This window comes from Hibiscus syriacus, unplaced genomic scaffold (genome assembly GCF_006381635.1).
Source record: "Hibiscus syriacus cultivar Baekdansim isolate YM2019G1 unplaced genomic scaffold, ASM638163v2 tig00110403_pilon, whole genome shotgun sequence".
NCBI lineage: Eukaryota > Viridiplantae > Streptophyta > Magnoliopsida > Malvales > Malvaceae > Hibiscus > Hibiscus syriacus.
In genome coordinates this window covers 434895-454059 of record NW_024062723.1, presented here as the reverse complement: position 1 = coordinate 454059, position 19165 = coordinate 434895, and the positions used below count along the sequence as shown (strand labels likewise).

The window sequence follows — 19165 nt, the reverse complement described above, 5'->3', positions numbered from 1 at the left end:
CACCAACTAAAATTTAATTAATAAATAAACTTATCGTAATAAACAACATATACATGTATAAATATGCAAAGTAAAATTAACATAATACACATACATTAGGGACTAAAATGAAAACTAACAAATATTACAAACTGAAATAAAATGAGCAAAAAGGTAAGTACTTGAAATTATAAAGACCAAAATAGCAAAAATATAAAATCAAAGATCCAAAATAGTATAAACAATACTTAAGGGACAAAAATGGTAAAAACATAAACTTAAATGGTTAAAACAATAAAAACATAAATTTAAGAGTCAAAATAAAAAAACTTTAGGGGCTAAAATATATAAAACAGAAACTTCAGGGCTAAAAGAGCAAAACAGAACATTAAAGGACTGAATTAGCATAAACATGAATTTAGGACTAAAATGAAACAAATAGAAACTTAGGAACTACAACAGTAATTACAAATAAATCAGAGCCCAAAATTACAAGCATTAAACAATACAGGTACTAAAAATGGAAATAACCCGTAAATAAAATATATAACTAAAAGTAAATAAAACAGGAACATGGAGGGCTGAAACATAATTAAACCGAATGTCAACAATGACTGAAATGGACTATTTACAAATTCCATGACAAAAATTAAATAACAAAGAAAATTCAAAACACATAACATCAATGACTAAATTAAATTATTTAAAAACATTGAGGTCAAAGTCAAATATTTACATTAATGGCATAATAGGCAACAACAAGACTAAAATATAAGTACATAAACATGAGCGCTCAAATCAAAATGAAATAAACTTCATTTAATGGCTTAAACGAAACGTTACAAAAGAAAGGGGGACCTAAACTGTGATTTACCCCTTTTAGCAAAACATGCAGACCCTCCCTTGGCAAAACGGGGACGTTCAGTAATGTGGTTATAAATCATATTTAGGGTTATAAAACCCTAAATCCCTCATTATGTTCCCCTCTCAGCCGCTCAAACTCTCTTCTTCTCCCTTTCTCTCATCTCCTGCCTCCTCGTCGCCGAAGAACAGAGAACCCATGGGCTCCCTGGCCACCGTATAATGGTGGCCATAGGGAGCAGACAAACCCCCAAAGACCCCAGTTCTCCTTACCCTATGTTACCCATGGTTCAATCGAGCCTCATAAGGCTCGAAGAGCCCTACAACCACCTCCATGGGTCACGAAACAACCCCAACCGAGACCCACCGATTAGTGACTCTGACGAAGACCCAAGAAAGGTAAAATCTCCACCTCTCACCTCTATATTTTCTTTGTTTTGTTCAAATCCTTCCTCTGGTATTTCTTCTTTCCTATTTTCACTGGAAAACCGAATGGTCCCCTGATATTTCCCTCTCTGTCTTTTTATCTTTACATGTATCATTGGTGATATCTTCTCTGTTGATTTTGTGATGGATTGACTGATAGATAGACTCTTCTGATTCCTCGAGATTTCTTGTGTACTTGCATGATTTTATTTGATTTTTTTAATCGGGTTTTCTCTTTGATTTGCATGACTGATGTGGTCTCGGTCACTGTTGGTGATAACGTCGACAGAGACGATAGGAAGGGAGGCTCGCCTTGGTGGCTCGGGAACTCGACGAAGGCTTGGTGATCGGCTCACGACTAGGAAGCTGAGGAGTTGAAGCGGCGGCGGCTACTGGATGATATGCTTAGGGTTGAAACCCTAATCTGGGTTGCTTGTGGGCCGTTGATCTTCCTCTAGATCTAACGACTGGTGTTAAAGGTGGCTAGGGAGAATAGGGTGAAACCCTAACTGAGTTGAGTCCTTTGTTTGGGCATGCCTGAGTGGGTTGGGTAGACTAGGTCTTTGGCTTGTAATCTGGGCTGCCCATTAAGCCTAAAAAAATAATGAAAATGCATATTAAATAATAATAATAATAAAATATAAAACTAAATAAATAAAAAAGACCCGGACTGATTGATATCTATACAAGTAGGCAACAACATCAATGTCTCCTACTGCCTTTGCATGATTAGATTGTGACTTAGCATTATTCAGTTGATTAGATTGTGATTTTCTCTAATTTGATTTAAGCATGGAAAATATAAGCACACTTACATTAATTCTATGAAGGGAGAAAATTGGACAGTGGCAGGGCGACAATCATTTTCAGATAAGATAACCCCACGAAAAAAACACGTGAAGTGCTCTCAAATTTTCCTATATCATGGGTCCTTTCTCCTCATAATCAACACACAGAAAACATGATTTATACTGCTAATTAAGACCTCAAGACAAAAACACATTTTGGCCTCAGAAATGTGATTATGATGTTATCTTCTTAATTTCGAAGTAGGGTTTTAAACTGCAACTGTGAATATATATAGGGATGGGAATGGGACCTGATTCCGACGGGTTTCGATCCGATCCGAACGGGTCGGGTTTTTTTAATTTTTGTCGGGTTGAGTTTTTAAATGTGATGTTCGGGTCGGGTTCGGGTTTAGGGTAAAAATATCCGACCCAACCCGAAAAAATAATTTTACCTTCTATTTGGGAATAATTACAATAATACCCATATATATATTTTTTTCAATTAAATAACTGTTTTATTAAATAAAAATAATATTTTTTAATTATTTCGGGTCGGGTGGGGTCAGGTTCGAATTTTATCTAAAAAAATGGGGTCGGATGGAGGATATATATTTTTTGGGTACAGACAGGTCAGGCTGACCGAAACCCGACCCAAATCATACCCATGCCCATACCTAAATATATATATATACATATATATGTTTTTATCATGTTTGTTTATTACAATATTCAACAAGCAAGGAGTCAGAATTAGATATTGGCAGGGGTGAAATATTGAACTTTTTAAGAAAAATACAATAAATTATTAGGTGTTTAAACTTAAAATTTAAAAGACAATGTCTAATTTGTCTAATATTTAAACTTACAATGACCTAAATTGTTATTAGACCAATAAATAGAGAACATTAAATTATGTTTCTTTAGTTCGGCCCCTATATGATTAAATATTTAATAATTTTTTTTTTATTTTTTAATTTGATACTTATTTTTAAATGAACTAAAATAATATTAGATAAAAATCTATTGAATATAAAAAGGTACTGGGGTCGGGACTCCTTTGGGCCCCAATAGAGCTCCGCCCTTGATATTCAGGGATAAATCGAATTGGGCGGGGCAGTCGCCTGAAAATTTAAAATTTATATATTTTAGATTTTTTTTACGTATTTCTATTAAAAATTTGTTTTCGCACCCTTGAAATTTTAAAAGTTCAAGTTAGCGCCTCTTAAATTTTAAAAGTTCAAGTTCGACCCTAACATAAAATATTATATATGCCCCTGACAGTATTAGTATTTGAGACATATTCAACTTTGTATTACAAAAAATGCATAATAACAAAATTACCCCCAATGTTTTTACAAATGATCACTTTGTCTCTATCTTTTTTTTGGAGCATTTTAGCCTCTAACGTTTTATTTTGGAGCAAAATGTCCACTAGTTGGATGGAAATTGTTAGTTGACTGATTGTTAATGTTTCATACAGACATGACAAGTTCATGTATAATGTCACTTCAGTAAAAAATCTACTTTTAGAGTAAATTATAATTAGTTACATATACACTTATAAAAATATATTTGAAAATAATTTAATTTTTTTTTGATGACGTCGCATCACAAATAAACATGCCACATCAGTAAGAAGCGTTGATCGTTAGTCAACTAACGATTTCCATCCACATATGAGACATTTTATTCCAAAATAAAGTGATGTGGCTAAAATACTCAAAATAAAACGTTGGAGCTAAAATGCTAATAAAAGTAATAGGGATAAAGTGATATTTTTACAAAGGTTAGGGGTAATTTTATTATTATGTCAAAAAAAAAATAACGGTACCTATGTTTTGTACGTTCTTTTTGTATATCCCACGCTTAAATTCGGGTAACTTAGCTATTATAATTGTATTTTGTATTGTAAATCAACATAGTGGCAGGATCCTCTCCTCTTTACTTCGATCCTACTATGAATAAAGAGACAATGTTACAAATCATAAAAGTTGGTACGTCGAAGGGGACAATATATATGTCATTGGGGCCTTGGTTGTGCCCAAAATCAAAACAATGTCAGGATACAAGGTAGATAGAGGGATTGTGACATTGTCCCAAAGCCAAATTCCCTCCCCCTAACTCGTTCTCCATTGGCCACGTGTCCGTTCGACATCTCATCGGACCGTCGAGCTCGAAAGCCGGCCAACATGAACTAGGCACATAAAATAAATGGCTTGAAAGGATCCTTTAGGAACAGACGATTTAATGTTATTACGTATATTTGTATGGTGGCAGTGGCACTGAGCCATGGTGTGGTAGGATATTGCGGGTCCATCACGTGAACCACCCGGCGGCTCGCAACCTGTAGGCAAGGCCGATCGACCCACTTTGGAATTTTCTTCAAGATTTTGCACTGAAGTTTGGTACCAAACATATGTACAAAATGATCACAACAAGATCATATGATGGATAACTTTTGATTTGGTTTCTGGTTTCTTAAAAGAGTAACCCACCCAAACTGCCCCCATCGAACCAACAAAATTCAAACAAAACAGGAATGTCAAATAAAACATATTGTAGTTGAGTTTTAATATAATCTATCTTTTTCAGCTTAATAAACTAATAATGATAGTTGAGTTTTAATTAGATATTCCTTTTTAATTAAAATTAAATCTAATATTGCATATATATTGTAATAATAATAATCAGATACATACGAAGATTATGTTGTAGTAGTAATAATAATAATAATAATACAATATATTATTTAAAAATTAAAATTTCCAATTTAAATTGTTACCCTTCAACCAAATGTTAAAAAAAATTCATTTTATGGATAAAGTTAGTTCAACTTTATATTATAATTTGAATCAATATTATATAGATCATTTATATTAAAAATTTAGCAAGACTCAGTTATAACCATTAAAAAAAATCAGAGATTACTTAATTTTAGTGTCATAATATACATATTATATTCTTCAATAGAGAATTTAAATTTCAACTATGAGCCCTAAATATGAATTATAAATCAAAAATAAAAATAAAAATTTACTATTTGTAAACTTCGAAATTCATCAAGCCAAGCCAAAATTGAGTAAAAGGTATAAACGAATTAAATCACAACTTGATATAACCTAGAAATAGGATTTAAACTCAGCAGTCAATCTTACTTTGTTTCTCATTTTCTTTTTCCCTCATTTTGTGATTGTTTTTAAGCTTAAATATAAAATAAGTCACTAATGATATCGTTTTTTTACGAATAGGTATCTAAAGTTTTTTCGACTCATCCCGATGCCTAACGTTACAAACGTTACCATTTTAGGTAATCAGGCCGTAAATTTTCTCTATTAAGTTACATGTGTTTCGCGTTCTGATAGTTTTTGAAATAATTATTAAAAAATATAAAAAATCTTATTTTTTTTCTAAAATTATAAAAAAAACCTCAAAAATTCCTAAAATACCCAAATCCTAATCCTAACCCTAAACCTAACTCCACCTCCATTTTCAATCACGACCATCGCCTTCCATGCCTCCCTTGCTATCTCCGTAGTCGTATGACGTCGTCCTTGCTGTGGAGTCATCATGGTCTTCGTGATGGTTGTTGTTTGTCATGTTCGTCGGGTGATTTCGGGGTTGATTTCATCGCGATTTCGCCGCTTTTATGACGCTTGTTCGTTGGGGAACAAGTCTTTAGTGGAGTTGTTGCCAAGTGGAAGTCCAATCAATGACAACGATGGCGACGGACGACGGCAAACATTGTTATAGGGACTAGATTTAGTGTTTTTAAAGCTTGGGGGAGGTTTTTAAGATTTTTGAAATTTTTGGATTTTTTTAAAAAAAAAATTAAAAATTAACAGATTGCGATAAGTGTCACTTAACGGAGGAAATTAATGTCGTTGACGGCCTAGTCACACAAAATGATAACGTTTGTAACGTTAGGCACCGATATGAGCCAAAAAAATAATTTAGACGTATATTCATAAAAAAATATATATAGTTTTGACACTTGTTTTATACCTAAGCCTTTTTTATATGCCAAAAAGTATAATCCATTTTGACTATGAATATAGCAATAAAATGTTGCATCACTTGATTCATTTTATTACACATTGCACATGCTATGTTATTTCACTTCACTTTTTAGTCTCTTCTTCCCCTTTTGGGTATCTTGAATTCTTTATTTAATTTTAGTGTTTCTTTGTTCAGATTGGCTTTGAGTGATTGCATGAAATCGGTGAAGAAAATGGCTTGTGAAATACTTGAAAAAATGGCTGATGGGTTAAAGAATCAACTCAGAAATGTTTTGAGTAAGCTGTTAATGGATGAAGAGAGTGACTGTTTTCAGGGTTAACCACTACCCACCATGCCCACAAGTTCAACCTTTGAATGACGAATGGCAATGGTGATGTGATTGGATTCGGAGAACAAACTGACCCACAAATCATATCTGTGCTGAAATCCAACAAGACGTCCGGTCTTCAAATCTCTCATAGAGATGGTAGCTGGATTTCAGTTCCACCAGACCCCAACTCATTTTTCATCAATGTTAGTGACTCCTTACAGGTAAAAAAAATCAACATTTGACGAGTAGACGCAACCGCTTAAACTCGAGTAGTGAATTATTGATGGTTGATGTTATCGGATGATGACCAATGGAAGGTTTAAAAGTGTAAAGCACAGGGTGGTGACCAGCAGTGTGAAATCCAGGCTTTCGATGATTTATTTTGGTGGACCACCATTGAGTGAGAAAATAGCACCTTTGCCATCTTTGATGAGAGGTGAGCAGCAAAGCTTGTACAAAGAGTTCACTTGGTTTGAGTACAAGAAATCTGCTTACAATTCAAGGTTGGCAGATAACAGGCCCATTCACTTTGAAAAAATTGCTGCTTCATAACCTTTACTTTTTCCTCCTTTTTTATTATACTTTGTACAAGAAATAGGATTAGGGAATGTTAGTAGTATAAGGAAATTTAAAAACTGTATGATATTCTTGCTTTCTTCTTTAATTTCATATTAAAATTAAGTGAAATGCAATATTTTTCTATTAAAATAAATATTTGGCATTCTTTTATAAAAATTTGAAATTAAAAAATTCAACCTTTATCGCCCTATTCCATAAATTTAACATCCAATCAAGAGTTAGCCAGTTGGGTATCTGCCAATGGGTTTACGACTTGGGTGTTGTACTTAACGTTCCAGGCTGTTAAAGTCCTCACCTTTCAGTTCTAAGCCACTTTCTGAAAGGCAAAAGTTACCCAGTTTTTCTTTTTCCACTTCCATGGCGAAGAAAAGCTCGAAGAACCCTATTGACGATCCACCCACTGCTTCATCTTCTTCCTCTGGTTCTTCTTCAGAGGAGACTTCAACCCAAACCCCACAAACCCAGAAAAATTCTGCTCTCAATGTCAAGCCAATTGCCACAAAACCCATGGATGGAGCTTCAAAGGTCAAAAAACCCAGATCCAAGCCATCATCTTCTCCCGTCAAGGTTGTTTCTTCAACGAAACGTCCTAGCGTGTCCGATCAAGAACAACCCAAGGAATCAAAACGTTCCAGGAAGAAAGCCGGCGAGGACGGGTCCGATTCTGCCGATGTTGTTGAGGAGGAGGTGAAGAAGGCCGGAGAAGACGAAAAGAAACAGCTTTTCCAGCGACTTTTTAGTGACGACGACGAAGTTGCTGTTTTGAAAGGCTTGTTGGATCTCTTGGCCAAAAAAGAGGTTGACCCATTTGCTGATACGCATGCCTTTCATGATTTTGTTAAGGATTCGATTCACGCTGATGTTTCGAGAGCTCAGTTGATGTATAAGGTTAGGAGGTTGAAGAAAAAGTTTGAGAACAACGCTAGGAGGAGTAAAGACGGTGAGGATCGGACGTTTTCTAAGCCCCATGAACAGCAAGTATTTGAATTGTCCAAAAAGATTTGGGGTAAAGAAGGAATCATAAAAAATATCGATTCTTCTGCTGCAAAAGCAAAGGGAAACGGCAAGGCATCGGATACATTGAAAGCAGAGCCGGTTGCTTCAGCTGATGAGAAAGTGGATAATGGGGAGCTAATGGAGCTTGATATCAAGTCGTCCAAGAGTTCGGCTAGCTTGTTCGATAAGAGATCTGGTGTGGGTAGTTTGGAAGATGAAATTTTGAAGCATGGATTGCACATGGTTGGGGAAGAAAAGAGAGCTGCTTTGGAGGAGAAATGGAGGAAATTGCAGGTTGCTGAGTTGGAGCTGTTTTTGGAGAGGAATGAGTTGGTTAGGGAACAAGCCAAATTGATGTTGGAATTTTACAAGTCTCAAGATGCTTAGATTGTGGACTGTGGTTATTTGGTGTAGAGAATAGTCTTGTCTTGTGTTCATTGCTAGACAAGTTTCTAGGCACATTGCAGTATCTGTGTTGTTTGTTGTTAATCTTTAGTTTTATGTCTAATGCTTGTATTTGCTTTCTATGGATCTTTAGTTTCAATTTCCCATTATATAGGTGTGTCCAGACGCATTCGGATACACCGCATAATCGTTCTAATGTTCGAAAAGACTCTGCAACATAAATGAAACATATGTCCCCATACCTAATTCAATGATAACACTAACATATTAAAGATCATCATCCTTAGTGGTTTTACATAACTTTGCAGAAGCAATACTACCTTCTGAGCATGAGACATGGCAGCAGGACCTGCTTTGGAGGCTCGGAGTTTTATTTATGGCTCTTCTTTTTCCACAAGTCTCCGAACATTTTAATCCCGGAGCCTTTGTGCTTTCCACTTCTGAAACCATCATCCATTTCGTCACCTAAGGCTGGTGATCCGAAATAACCTGCAAAACCACCACCGGCTGGAGTCTCAATCACACCACCAAAATGCTTATCCATTGAGCTACACTGGTTTGAAATCCTCCCATTCGTGTCCATGCCCCCAGACAGAATGGCTGCTGCGGCATCCGCTGCTTTTCTCCACTGTTCTGTCTGTGCCCTTAGCTTCTTCGTCTCTGCTTCCAATGTTTCCTTTTGCTCTTCCACTGATTGGAGCTTTTCCTTCAATTGAGCTGAATTTGTGTTACTGGCTTCCAGCTCCTCCCCTACTTGGCACAACTTCAAATTCATTTCTTCTTCCTTGGCTTTAGCACTCAAAATGTTCGAGGTTGCTTCGATGAGCTGTTTTTTCAGGTTCTCGTTTCCGTTAGCAAACAGGGTAAGCTCCTTTTCTTTCTCTTCTAGCTTGGACTTCAGCATATTTATCTCATCATTTTTCGAAGCCAAGTCATGCAAAGATGGTTCCTCCTGCTCGGATTCTGCCGGCGATGCAATCGATATCGCTATTGCTTTGTTTTTTTCTTCAGCTTGTTTGACTTCTTCGACTTCCACCTTGGGCTCAATCGCTGCTTTTTCCACTGTGACTTCAAATACATCAGTTTCTCGCTGATTATCAGCAGAAACTTCATCTCTGATGCTGCAGTCTGATTTCTTATTGTCTCGAGTTCTTTTCGGAGAAATCTTTTCATTAGGTTCAACAGGTTCCGGAGCTTTCGGCTTCTTGGTCTTATTTTCCAGCTCTTGTTGCGCTTCTTTCTTTGCAGCCTCAGCTGAAACCAACTGGTCTTTCAGAATCTTCAGCTCTTCTTGTGCTTGCCCGAGTTGAGATTCTAAATCCGCAATGCGAGTGCCGAGCTTCTTCTGGGGATCAGATTGCGAAGCACCTCTTGGGGAACGACGATCTCCGACCTTGGGACTACTCCGATCAGTAATAGATCGATGATGCAGAGGGTCCGAATCAGAACTTGACCTAACCTGATGAGTTCCTCTTGGTGATTGCCTTTGTGGCATTTCCGAGCCCCTAGTCCTCAACAAAAGAATAACACAAAAATCACATACAAAAAATGCAACACTAAACAGCAGAAATATAACACATGTGGATCAAGTACTAAGTCATGAACAACTATATTCATTAGTTCATGGCAGATTAGATTCTCACCTTGATCTCGGCATTTTCGGAACTCCAACGTCGAAGAGTTTGTGATCGAAACGGGACTAGATAGTCGAAATCTTGAGACCTGCAGAGCTTAAAGTCACAATATTTCCGATCCTTAGTTGTAGCATCTTGCATGCCTTGAGAAATGCAACGCAGTTACATCGACATTATAGCTCAAAAACTGGAGAACTCGAACCAGAACTTGAATTAAATGCGACAACAACACAACGCATAACATATATCTTCAAAACATGATTATTTTTCTAAAAAATTATAAACAAACCCCTCATAGTTTTCATTTTCCAATATCCTATGTCTTCGGTTCCCTATATATTTCTTTGCTAGATTTCCCGGCATTTCTGGGGCTGTGCAAAAAGTCTCTTTCTTTTCACTCTCCATGCACATCAATATATGTAGGCCTGTAAACGAACCGAACGCACACGAACGGAGGTATGTTCATGTTCGTTCATTTAATAAATAGACGAACATAAACGAACACGAACATAAACGAACAAAATTTTTTTTGTTCATGTTCGTTTATTAAGGAATATAATATGTTCATGTTCGTTCATTTAATAAATAAACGAACATAAACGAACACGAACATAAACGAACACGAACATAAATGAACACGAACATAAACGAACATAAACGTTGGAGACCCTACCTTCCATTGTTCTTTCATGAAAAATAGTCGACAATGCAAATAACCAAATCTACAGTGATAAATAGCGTAAGAGTTTATTAGCAGTGATGAAATGTTTGAAGATATCAAATATTTTGATCGATCTTTTAAAGATATTAAATTATTCACACAACTTTAATTTAACACTATAACATTTATCTTAGTGGTCCATGATTACATATGAACAATCATTTTTCGCTATTACACTCTTTTCAGAAATTGCATAGAAACATTTGTTTTGTTTTCTGGCAAATTCTATATATTTTTCTCTTTATTGATGCTCATATACTTCTGATTGTTACCTTTATCTTCCCATCTATTTCTAGAAAGAAGTATGATGTTTTCTTGAGTTTTAGATATGAAGATACCTACAATAACTTTACATATCAACTATTAAGCCAAATAAAACAGAGAAAGAGATGAAAACAGACCTGTAAAACTTCATATTTCACTATAATATAACTTGTTTTGAAGCTTTCAGCGATCGTCTCCACTCTCTAGTGAACACTAGGGTTTGGGGAAAAAAGGGGAAATGAATATAGGTGCGATGTGCCTCACATGTTAACATATTGGATTTAATCTCCAAATAAAATTGGGTTAATTATGGAGTTGGTCATCAGAATATCAGATTAATTAATATTTTTAAGATACTTACAAATTGGTCACCAAAATTGATTTAAGAAGATTGAGTTAAACATAAATGAATGAACATAAACGAACATAATCGAACGAACATAAACAAACATAACCGAACGAACATAATCGAACGTTCATGAACGTAAATGAACGAACGAGACCTATGTTCATGTTCGTTCATTTAATTAAACGAACAAAAAATATTGTTCATGTTCGTTCATTTAGTAAATAAACGCACATAAACGAACTTCCCGCCGCACGGTTCACGAACGGTTCACTGAACGTTCAGTTCATTTACAGGCCTAAATATATGGACAATTAACCATGACTAAATCAAAAAGTATATAAAATTTCCAAGGGTGGATTTGTAATTAGAGAAAGGTAATGTATGATTAAAGGGAAGCCGGGCATGCGTTGTCTGTGCCTCCTGTCAGGACTCCTGAGTAAAAAAGTTCAATGACACGCGCCACCGTGAGCGTGATGGTGAGGTGAAGCAAATACAGATAAAATATTCCTAAAATTATATTCAAAAAATATTTGGCCTATTATGCAGACAATCAGACAAAGTTCATAGTTGTTTTCTGCAAATTAGAAGCATTTGAAAACAGATCAAATTCCCAATAATCAACTCGAGCATAGCATATAGAAAAACAGTTTGAGAAACTGCAGTTCTTAAAAAATGATCATACAAAAGGATTGAACTTCAAAATATTTTACTGCAGAAGCCAGCAATGGTTAGCTTGCATAACAACTTTTTGCATCGGATCTTTACACACACACAGATGCAGCTTCAGGTTGAAGATGAACCCAGATTTCACAAGCTATTTTCATGGAAGAATAGCAAAGAAAACAATAGAAAGGAAAGGAATTCGAGTCTTGAATCTCAGGGACAGTCAAGCAAAGTATGAAACTAAACAATCAAAGATGAAAATTTGAGAAAAAGAGAGATACCTTATAAAAGAAAGGAGGAAATCTTAAGCCATGGGAGACTGGAGAAAGCTTTTATTACAGAAACTGAAATGCAAGGCAATGGAGAAAGGGGAAAATGACCCACGAATTTGTTTTAAGCAATGAAGCAGCAGAGAGAAAAGAGGATGGAGAGAAAGAAGAGTTCAAAAGTTTGAATAAAAGCTGCCAATGGGAAAGTGGCATTGGCATATACTCCATTAATATCACTCACAAACAACAATAATAGAAAGAAGAAAAAATAGAATTAAGTGTATTAATTTGAATTTGAATACTAAAGCTGTGTAATTTCTTCCATTATTGTCAGCTTGTGATTGTTTTCTTATTAAAAAAGTGTAATTTTGAGGAAGAAAGATTGAATCTTGGAAATCCCAACATGTAGCTTCAACTCTTGTCTTGTTGTCTCTTTTCCTATCTTCAAACATTTTTTTTATTTCTTATTTCTATTTTCTTGCTTTCTCTTATCACACATGCACTTGCTACCACAATTTTTTCTTCTATATTTTATTAATTAATAAATCATTTGAATATATATTACTTTCTGTACTTAAAGTAGTGAATGCTTATTCTTCTCATTTTACAATCATAAATTCATCATATTTATTATTCAATTGATTAATAAACTTAATTATATAAAGAAACTAACATATATAATATGGGTAAATTACATGTTTGGTAATTGAACTTTATTCTCTCTCATATTTCACTCATTTTACTTTCAATTTTTTATTGAATTATTTGTCACTCAGTTGTTAAATAATTAAATGATATTAAGATATGAAAACTTACATCACAACGGCTTTAAACATGCATCAAAACAACATCGTTTTAAATTCTTGAAAAAAATAAATTTTAGACTAAAATGATGTCATTTTGTTTAAAATACAACCATGTCATAACGTCGTTAATAATCCAACGACGGAGTGGCAAAAAAAATTCAATCTATAAAGTTTAATAAGTAAATTGAAAAAATTAAAAGTATGATGAGTGAAATAAGAGAAAAAGTAAAATTCAATTACCAAACTTATAGTTTACCCATATATTATTAATCTCATCATCGATCATATAATTTGATCTCAAACTTTGAAGATAATTTTTTTCTGAAAACAAGTAGCCTGTCATTATTGCAATTTACTAGAAAAATCTGAGTGCATGAAATTATATAAATTCGATCGCATAATATATTGGATAAATTACGTATTGGGTACCTAAATTATTAGTTTTGATCTATTTTAGTAATTAAACTTTTGTTTTTCAAAATCATACCTAACGTTTAGTTTTTGTTTCATTTTAGTACCCTCCACTAAAAACTTAATGGACATGCTGACAGGGCATAGCTCCGGTGGATGGACGACCATCTGAATGGTGAACCACAAGAGAATGACGAGTCGACCAATATAGTCCAATTTCAGGTCAATCAATTGTTGATGGTAAAGATCGAAGGATGAAGAAATCGAATAATACATCGTTGATTTGGGTAAATTGAAGCATTTCTCGGGGAAACAGAGTGTTTAGGAGGTCAAAACGGTGCGGGCCGGAAAGTATGGGTTTCATTAGCTGACGGAGCGACGATCGACGACTGTAGACGCAACGGCTAACGAGCTCGTTTGTTAAGTTTTTAAGGGCGAGGTACTAAAATAAAACAAAAACTAAGTATTAAGTATGATTTTGAAAAAAATAAAAGTTTAGGTACTAAAATGGACTAAAATTAATAGTTTAGGTACTAAATATGTAGTTTATACTTTGACTACTAAAATTTTAAAACTTACATTTTGGTCACTACTAAAAATTTGGGGTATTACAGTTATGGGTTTACAATTTTCTTTATAGAAATAAATTTGATCTTTTAAATGATATTTTAGTTCATCTCACTAAATTAATTAATTATTTGTTATTCATCAATAACTCTAATTTTTTTATATAATTACTGGTCTATAATCTATTGATCAACTATATGAATCGGGGATTGCAAACGCAAGGGTGACCCTCCCAACTCAATTTACTCCATTCGCAATCGCCAATATTCAAACTCCTGACCTTACTTAAGAAATCTAATACCTCATCCCACTAGATCAATCGATTGTTGGTTACTCTAAATACTTTTAATACACATAAGAGAGTCAAAATTATGAGATCATAAATGGTCCCAAAAGGCAGTAAATAACATATTAGAACTTTTGAATATTTTATTTCTCATTAAATTTAAGGTAAATTATAAATTTGATAACTAAAGTTTATTTTCTCTTTTATTTCACTCACTGTATTTTTTTTTCTTATTGAGCTTAATACATTGGTTTTTTGGTCACTCAGTCGTTAAATAGTTAACCACGATAAAATTGACTGTGATATATATATGCAAAACAACATCGTTTTGGTGAAAAAATTATTTTCTTTAAAACGACATCTTTTTTTGATGTTGTTAACTATTCAACGACAGTGCCCGAAAGAGGAGAGAGAAAATAAAAATTCAGTGACAAAAAAACCCAATTATTAAGTTCAATAAGAAAATTGAAAACTTTTAAAATTTAGTGAGCAAAATAGGGAAGAGGGTAAAGTTCATTGATGAAATTGATAATTTACCCTTAAATTTAGAACTCAATAACTGTAACACCCCCAACCCGTATCCGACCCGGATACGAGTCCGAAGTGTCACATTGTCTTTTCAAACATTTATTCATATAAAATAGTGAGTAATTTAAAAACTTTTATAACATTGAACTTATTCAAAACGTTTACAAAACTATTCAGAGCTTATACAATATATTCTTTTGATTACATGCCAACTAAAACTTTATTTATTAAAATACGTATTATTCACCTCTTTTCTGATCTGACATTTGGTAAGGAGAACTGACATGTCTTGCTCCTTATTGCTCTTTACTCTTCTTGAAACCTACGTGTGAAACAATCACACGCTAAGTCGTTGACTTAGTGAGGCATATAAACATATAATAAAAACCATAGAACATTTCATATAACAAAACACATACCTGTACAAATACTATCATTATCATTAACATATCTATCATATAATATCATACATTTTTCCAATCAATACCCATTTCATCCGATGAATATGTATTCTAAACATTTGATCATGACATTTCAATATGCATGTATCTATTACACGATAACATATATAATCATATCATGCACATACGAAACTTACCTTCTTGTACCACTTTCACTTTAAAGTTTGTATTTCAATTGCCCATGTATATTATTGAGAATAGAGGTATGTGAGTACATTGAGGTTGTGCACTAATGCACTAATTGCATTCGATGTTTCCTTATTAATAGGATGCATCGATGCACTACTGATGCATCGATGCACAAATTGCATTCGATGTATTTAGTTTAAAAGAGTGCATCGATGCACTACCAATGCATCGATACACCTTCAAACAATTTCTGGGTTTTAACATTGATGCATCGGTGCACTATGAATATGCATCGATGCACTCTGCCCAGAACCTCCTTTTGAACCCGAAAAATCCTTCTTTTTGGATTAAATCCTTCATATTTCAACCCTTTTCATATTCCTAACTTTCATATACCTAATTAAACTCATTAATATTCATTTATCTCATCTTTAACCTTAATATCCTCTCCTCTTTAGGAATTTCAAGAATCATACCCTATTTTCCACATGTTTCAAATCCAATTCTAAAACTTAATACTTCTTAATTAAGCTGATGGCAAGTCAAATCCAACTTTAGAACTTCAAAAACCTTTCTATAACAAAAGTTCATTTATAAACCCTTAATAGAAATTCCTTTCTAATTCTATCTCTTTGGTGTTTTAAACTTATATAAGCTTTCCTTAAGCTTATATAACCCTCAAAGACTCAAATCCAACTTAAAACTTTCAAGAAATCAAAAGCTAAATCAAACTTACCTTTGCTCTTGGCTTCCACGTGAAGAAGAAGAAGAGAATTCTGGAGAATTCTCTCCCTTTCCACGTGTATATAATTCCATTTTTTTCCTTAAATGATCAAATGACCATTTTACCCTTTATTTCCTTTAATAATTACTAAATAACCTTCATCATATATATCCAATAATCATTGAACTATTTCATTCTTCTACTTTAGTCATCAAATTCTGAAACTTTACAATTTGGTCACTAACCCATAATTTGGGATGTTACAAATCTCCCCTCATTTTAAAAAAATTCGTCCTCGAATTTTCACTGCACATCCTTAAAAGGACATATCTTCTAACGTTCTCATGTTGCTTTCTGAACTTAATCTTTTGTATCATCTTTAATAACTTGGTTCTTATCTTTTCAATTATTCGACTACCTTTTTACTTTATATCTCCTATCATGTCACTTATCAGATAGACAATAACATTAATTCTTATTACTCAAACTCATAAATCAATCAAATTCCTTGTCAATCTTCAATTGTCTTTCAAGAATCACCAAACTTTTATTTCATCCTTACTTGACTGACTCCAAAACTTCCTTAATACATATAAATCTTTATTCATTTCTCTGACTACATCCACTTGACCAAGAAACATAACCTTAAATCTTCATCATAACTGATTAAACATAGACTTTACAAATTCAAACAATCTTTTCACATCATCCTACACATTTTTATTTACCTCCATATCGACTTATCATCTACACTTCCATAAAATCTTTCTCATATCTGATCCTTTAAACTCAACCATTTTCATTTCTTTATTCATATATCCTTTTATAATCAAGATCTTCTTATACATAACTAAGCCATATCATGTCCTTCATACTCCCATATTCTTTTATATCTCGTACACTCATTTCTGATTACTGATCTTCATTGCATCGTCATAACTTTGATAATCCTCTTTACTTATACAAACCTCATTCTTTACCATCTCATATACATTCTTTGCAGTCGGAACTATTTCAACAATTATCAAATCTCAATACTCATCTCACCCCTTTAATATACTTTTCCCCGCTTCAATTTTCATAAGTTCTAACAAAACTTTTAACCTAATTCTCGAAGGTTGTCTTTAACCCTGGCTTATTATCAATTAAATCCTTGTTTAATCTTTCAGTACTAGACTATACTAACTGAGTCTGTCTGACTCTCATCGGATTTGATTCTCTGGCAGAGAATGCAACTAATTCATACCTTGTCTGAAATTGAAAACCAGAATCTCTACCTCTCTTTGATGGTACTGAACTCTATGAAGCACTAATTCGCTTAATCATATGATATTTTTATTCTCCAAACTTTTCATTCTGAGCTCTTTCTCTTTAAAGCTTTAACACAATTAACCATTTCTTGAAACGAGAACAAATTCAAAACATTCAACATTTCTTTTAGTTAAAAGCGCAAGTCCTAAACAACTAATCACATGTATCATTTTCAATCGAATTTAACTCGGCAACAAAATTGATTAGCTTATTAAACTTACAATCATACTCATACAAGGTGTAATTCACTTGTTTCAATTTCGGGCATTCCAGTTTCATCTGTCTTATAAGCTGGTCATCAATGTACTTATTCTTGAATTCTCTTACAAATTCTCACTGCATCATTTGATATTTTCAACGTACTTATGATGGCACTTGTCCATCATATTCTAACTTACCAAAGTAGTAACAAAACTACTCAATTCAACATCTCCACTTTGAAGAAATGAAAAACCTTCTATCATATCATTCAACCAAAGGTCTATAACAATAGAACCTTCCTCAAATCCACCCTTGAACTTGGGTGCTCGCAACTTTATCAACTAATTTGATACATTCATTCTATGAGTTAAAGAAGTATAAATTGAAAACACATCAGAACATTCTTCAATCATGAAGAATAATTTTCCAAATTTTATACATGCATTTCCTGAGGTGTTCGCTCTTCTCTCTGCCTGGCCAGGGCAGGTGAATGCTATTACCTTCAGGTTTATTACCTTTCACTTCTTTCAAAGCTCTTATTATCATACTTCTATTATCACATAATAATCTATTTTTTTATTAGCAAGACAGCATACTCCTTACACTATCAGATCAGAATTTTTTCACTTTGAGTTGTCATGTACACTTTTTAAAACACTTCTGACTTCGATTTAAGCCTAGAATCGGCTAAACCGTAGCTCTGATACCATTAAATGTAACACCCCCAACCCGTATCCGACCCGGATACGAGTCCGAAGTGTCACATTGTCTTTTCAAACATTTATTCATATAAAATAGTGAGTAATTTAAAAACTTTTATAACATTGAACTTATTCAAAACGTTTACAAAACTATTCAGAGCTTATACAATATATTCTTTTGATTACATGCCAACTAAAACTTTTATTTATTAAAATACGTATTATTCACCTCTTTTCTGATCTGACATTTGGTAAGGAGAACTGACATGTCTTGCTCCTTATTGCTCTTTACTCTTCTCGAAACCTACGTGTGAAACAATCACACGCTAAGTCATTGACTTAGTGAGGCATATAAATATATAATAAAAACCATAGAACATTTCATATAACAAAACACATACCTGTACAAATACTATCATTATCATTAACATATCTATCATATAATATCATACATTTTTCCAATCAATACCCATTTCATCCGATGAATATGTATTCTAAACATTTGATCATGACATTTCAATATGCATGTATCTATTACACGATAACATATATAATCATATCATGCACATACGAAACTTACCTTCTTGTACCACTTTCACTTTAAAGTTTGTATTTCAATTGCCCATGTATATTATTGAGAATAGAGGTATGTGAGTACATTGAGGTTGTGCACTAATGTTGTCACCACAGCTCGTATCAATTCCCTCATGGGGCACCGAACCTTAGTTCAGTATTCATCCCGTAGGACCACTGTATATGTCTCGTAGGACCACTATGTC

The 19165-nt window shown here is 33.8% G+C and overlaps 2 protein-coding genes and 1 pseudogene across 7 annotated transcripts; 2 read left to right on the top strand and 1 right to left on the bottom strand.

Moving 5' to 3' along the window:
- Positions 1-5621: 5621 nt before the first annotated feature.
- LOC120123895 lies at positions 5622-6943 on the top strand (annotated as a pseudogene).
- A 300-nt stretch (positions 6944-7243) lies between these two features.
- Positions 7244-8477, top strand: LOC120123748 (GLABROUS1 enhancer-binding protein-like). Its single transcript, XM_039142575.1, has 2 exons — positions 7244-8350; positions 8391-8477. Exon 1 carries the CDS (start codon positions 7318-7320, stop codon positions 8341-8343), a length of 1026 nt encoding a protein of 341 aa, XP_038998506.1. The 5' UTR covers positions 7244-7317; the 3' UTR covers positions 8344-8350; positions 8391-8477.
- Positions 8478-8622: 145 nt separating this feature from the next.
- On the bottom strand, positions 8623-12481 carry LOC120123747 (interactor of constitutive active ROPs 4-like). Of its 6 annotated transcripts, none has more exons than XM_039142569.1 (3): positions 12274-12481; positions 10005-10091; positions 8623-9872 (listed from the first exon to the last, which is right to left on the bottom strand). In XM_039142569.1, exons 2-3 carry the CDS (start codon positions 10016-10018, stop codon positions 8732-8734), a joined length of 1155 nt encoding a protein of 384 aa, XP_038998500.1. In that variant the 5' UTR covers positions 10019-10091; positions 12274-12481; the 3' UTR covers positions 8623-8731. The 6 variants fall into 6 exon arrangements, with proteins under 6 accessions (XP_038998500.1, XP_038998499.1, XP_038998501.1 ...); XM_039142568.1 differs by having other exon boundaries at positions 10005-10083; XM_039142570.1 differs by lacking the exon at positions 12274-12481 and adding an exon at positions 11383-11395.
- Positions 12482-19165: the final 6684 nt, after the last annotated feature.

What these genes read in the sequence shown, in the direction of transcription:
- LOC120123748 (XM_039142575.1), top strand. Translation starts at nt 7,318, where the DNA reads ATGGCGAAGAAAAGCTCGAAGAACCCTATTGACGATCCACCCACTGCT.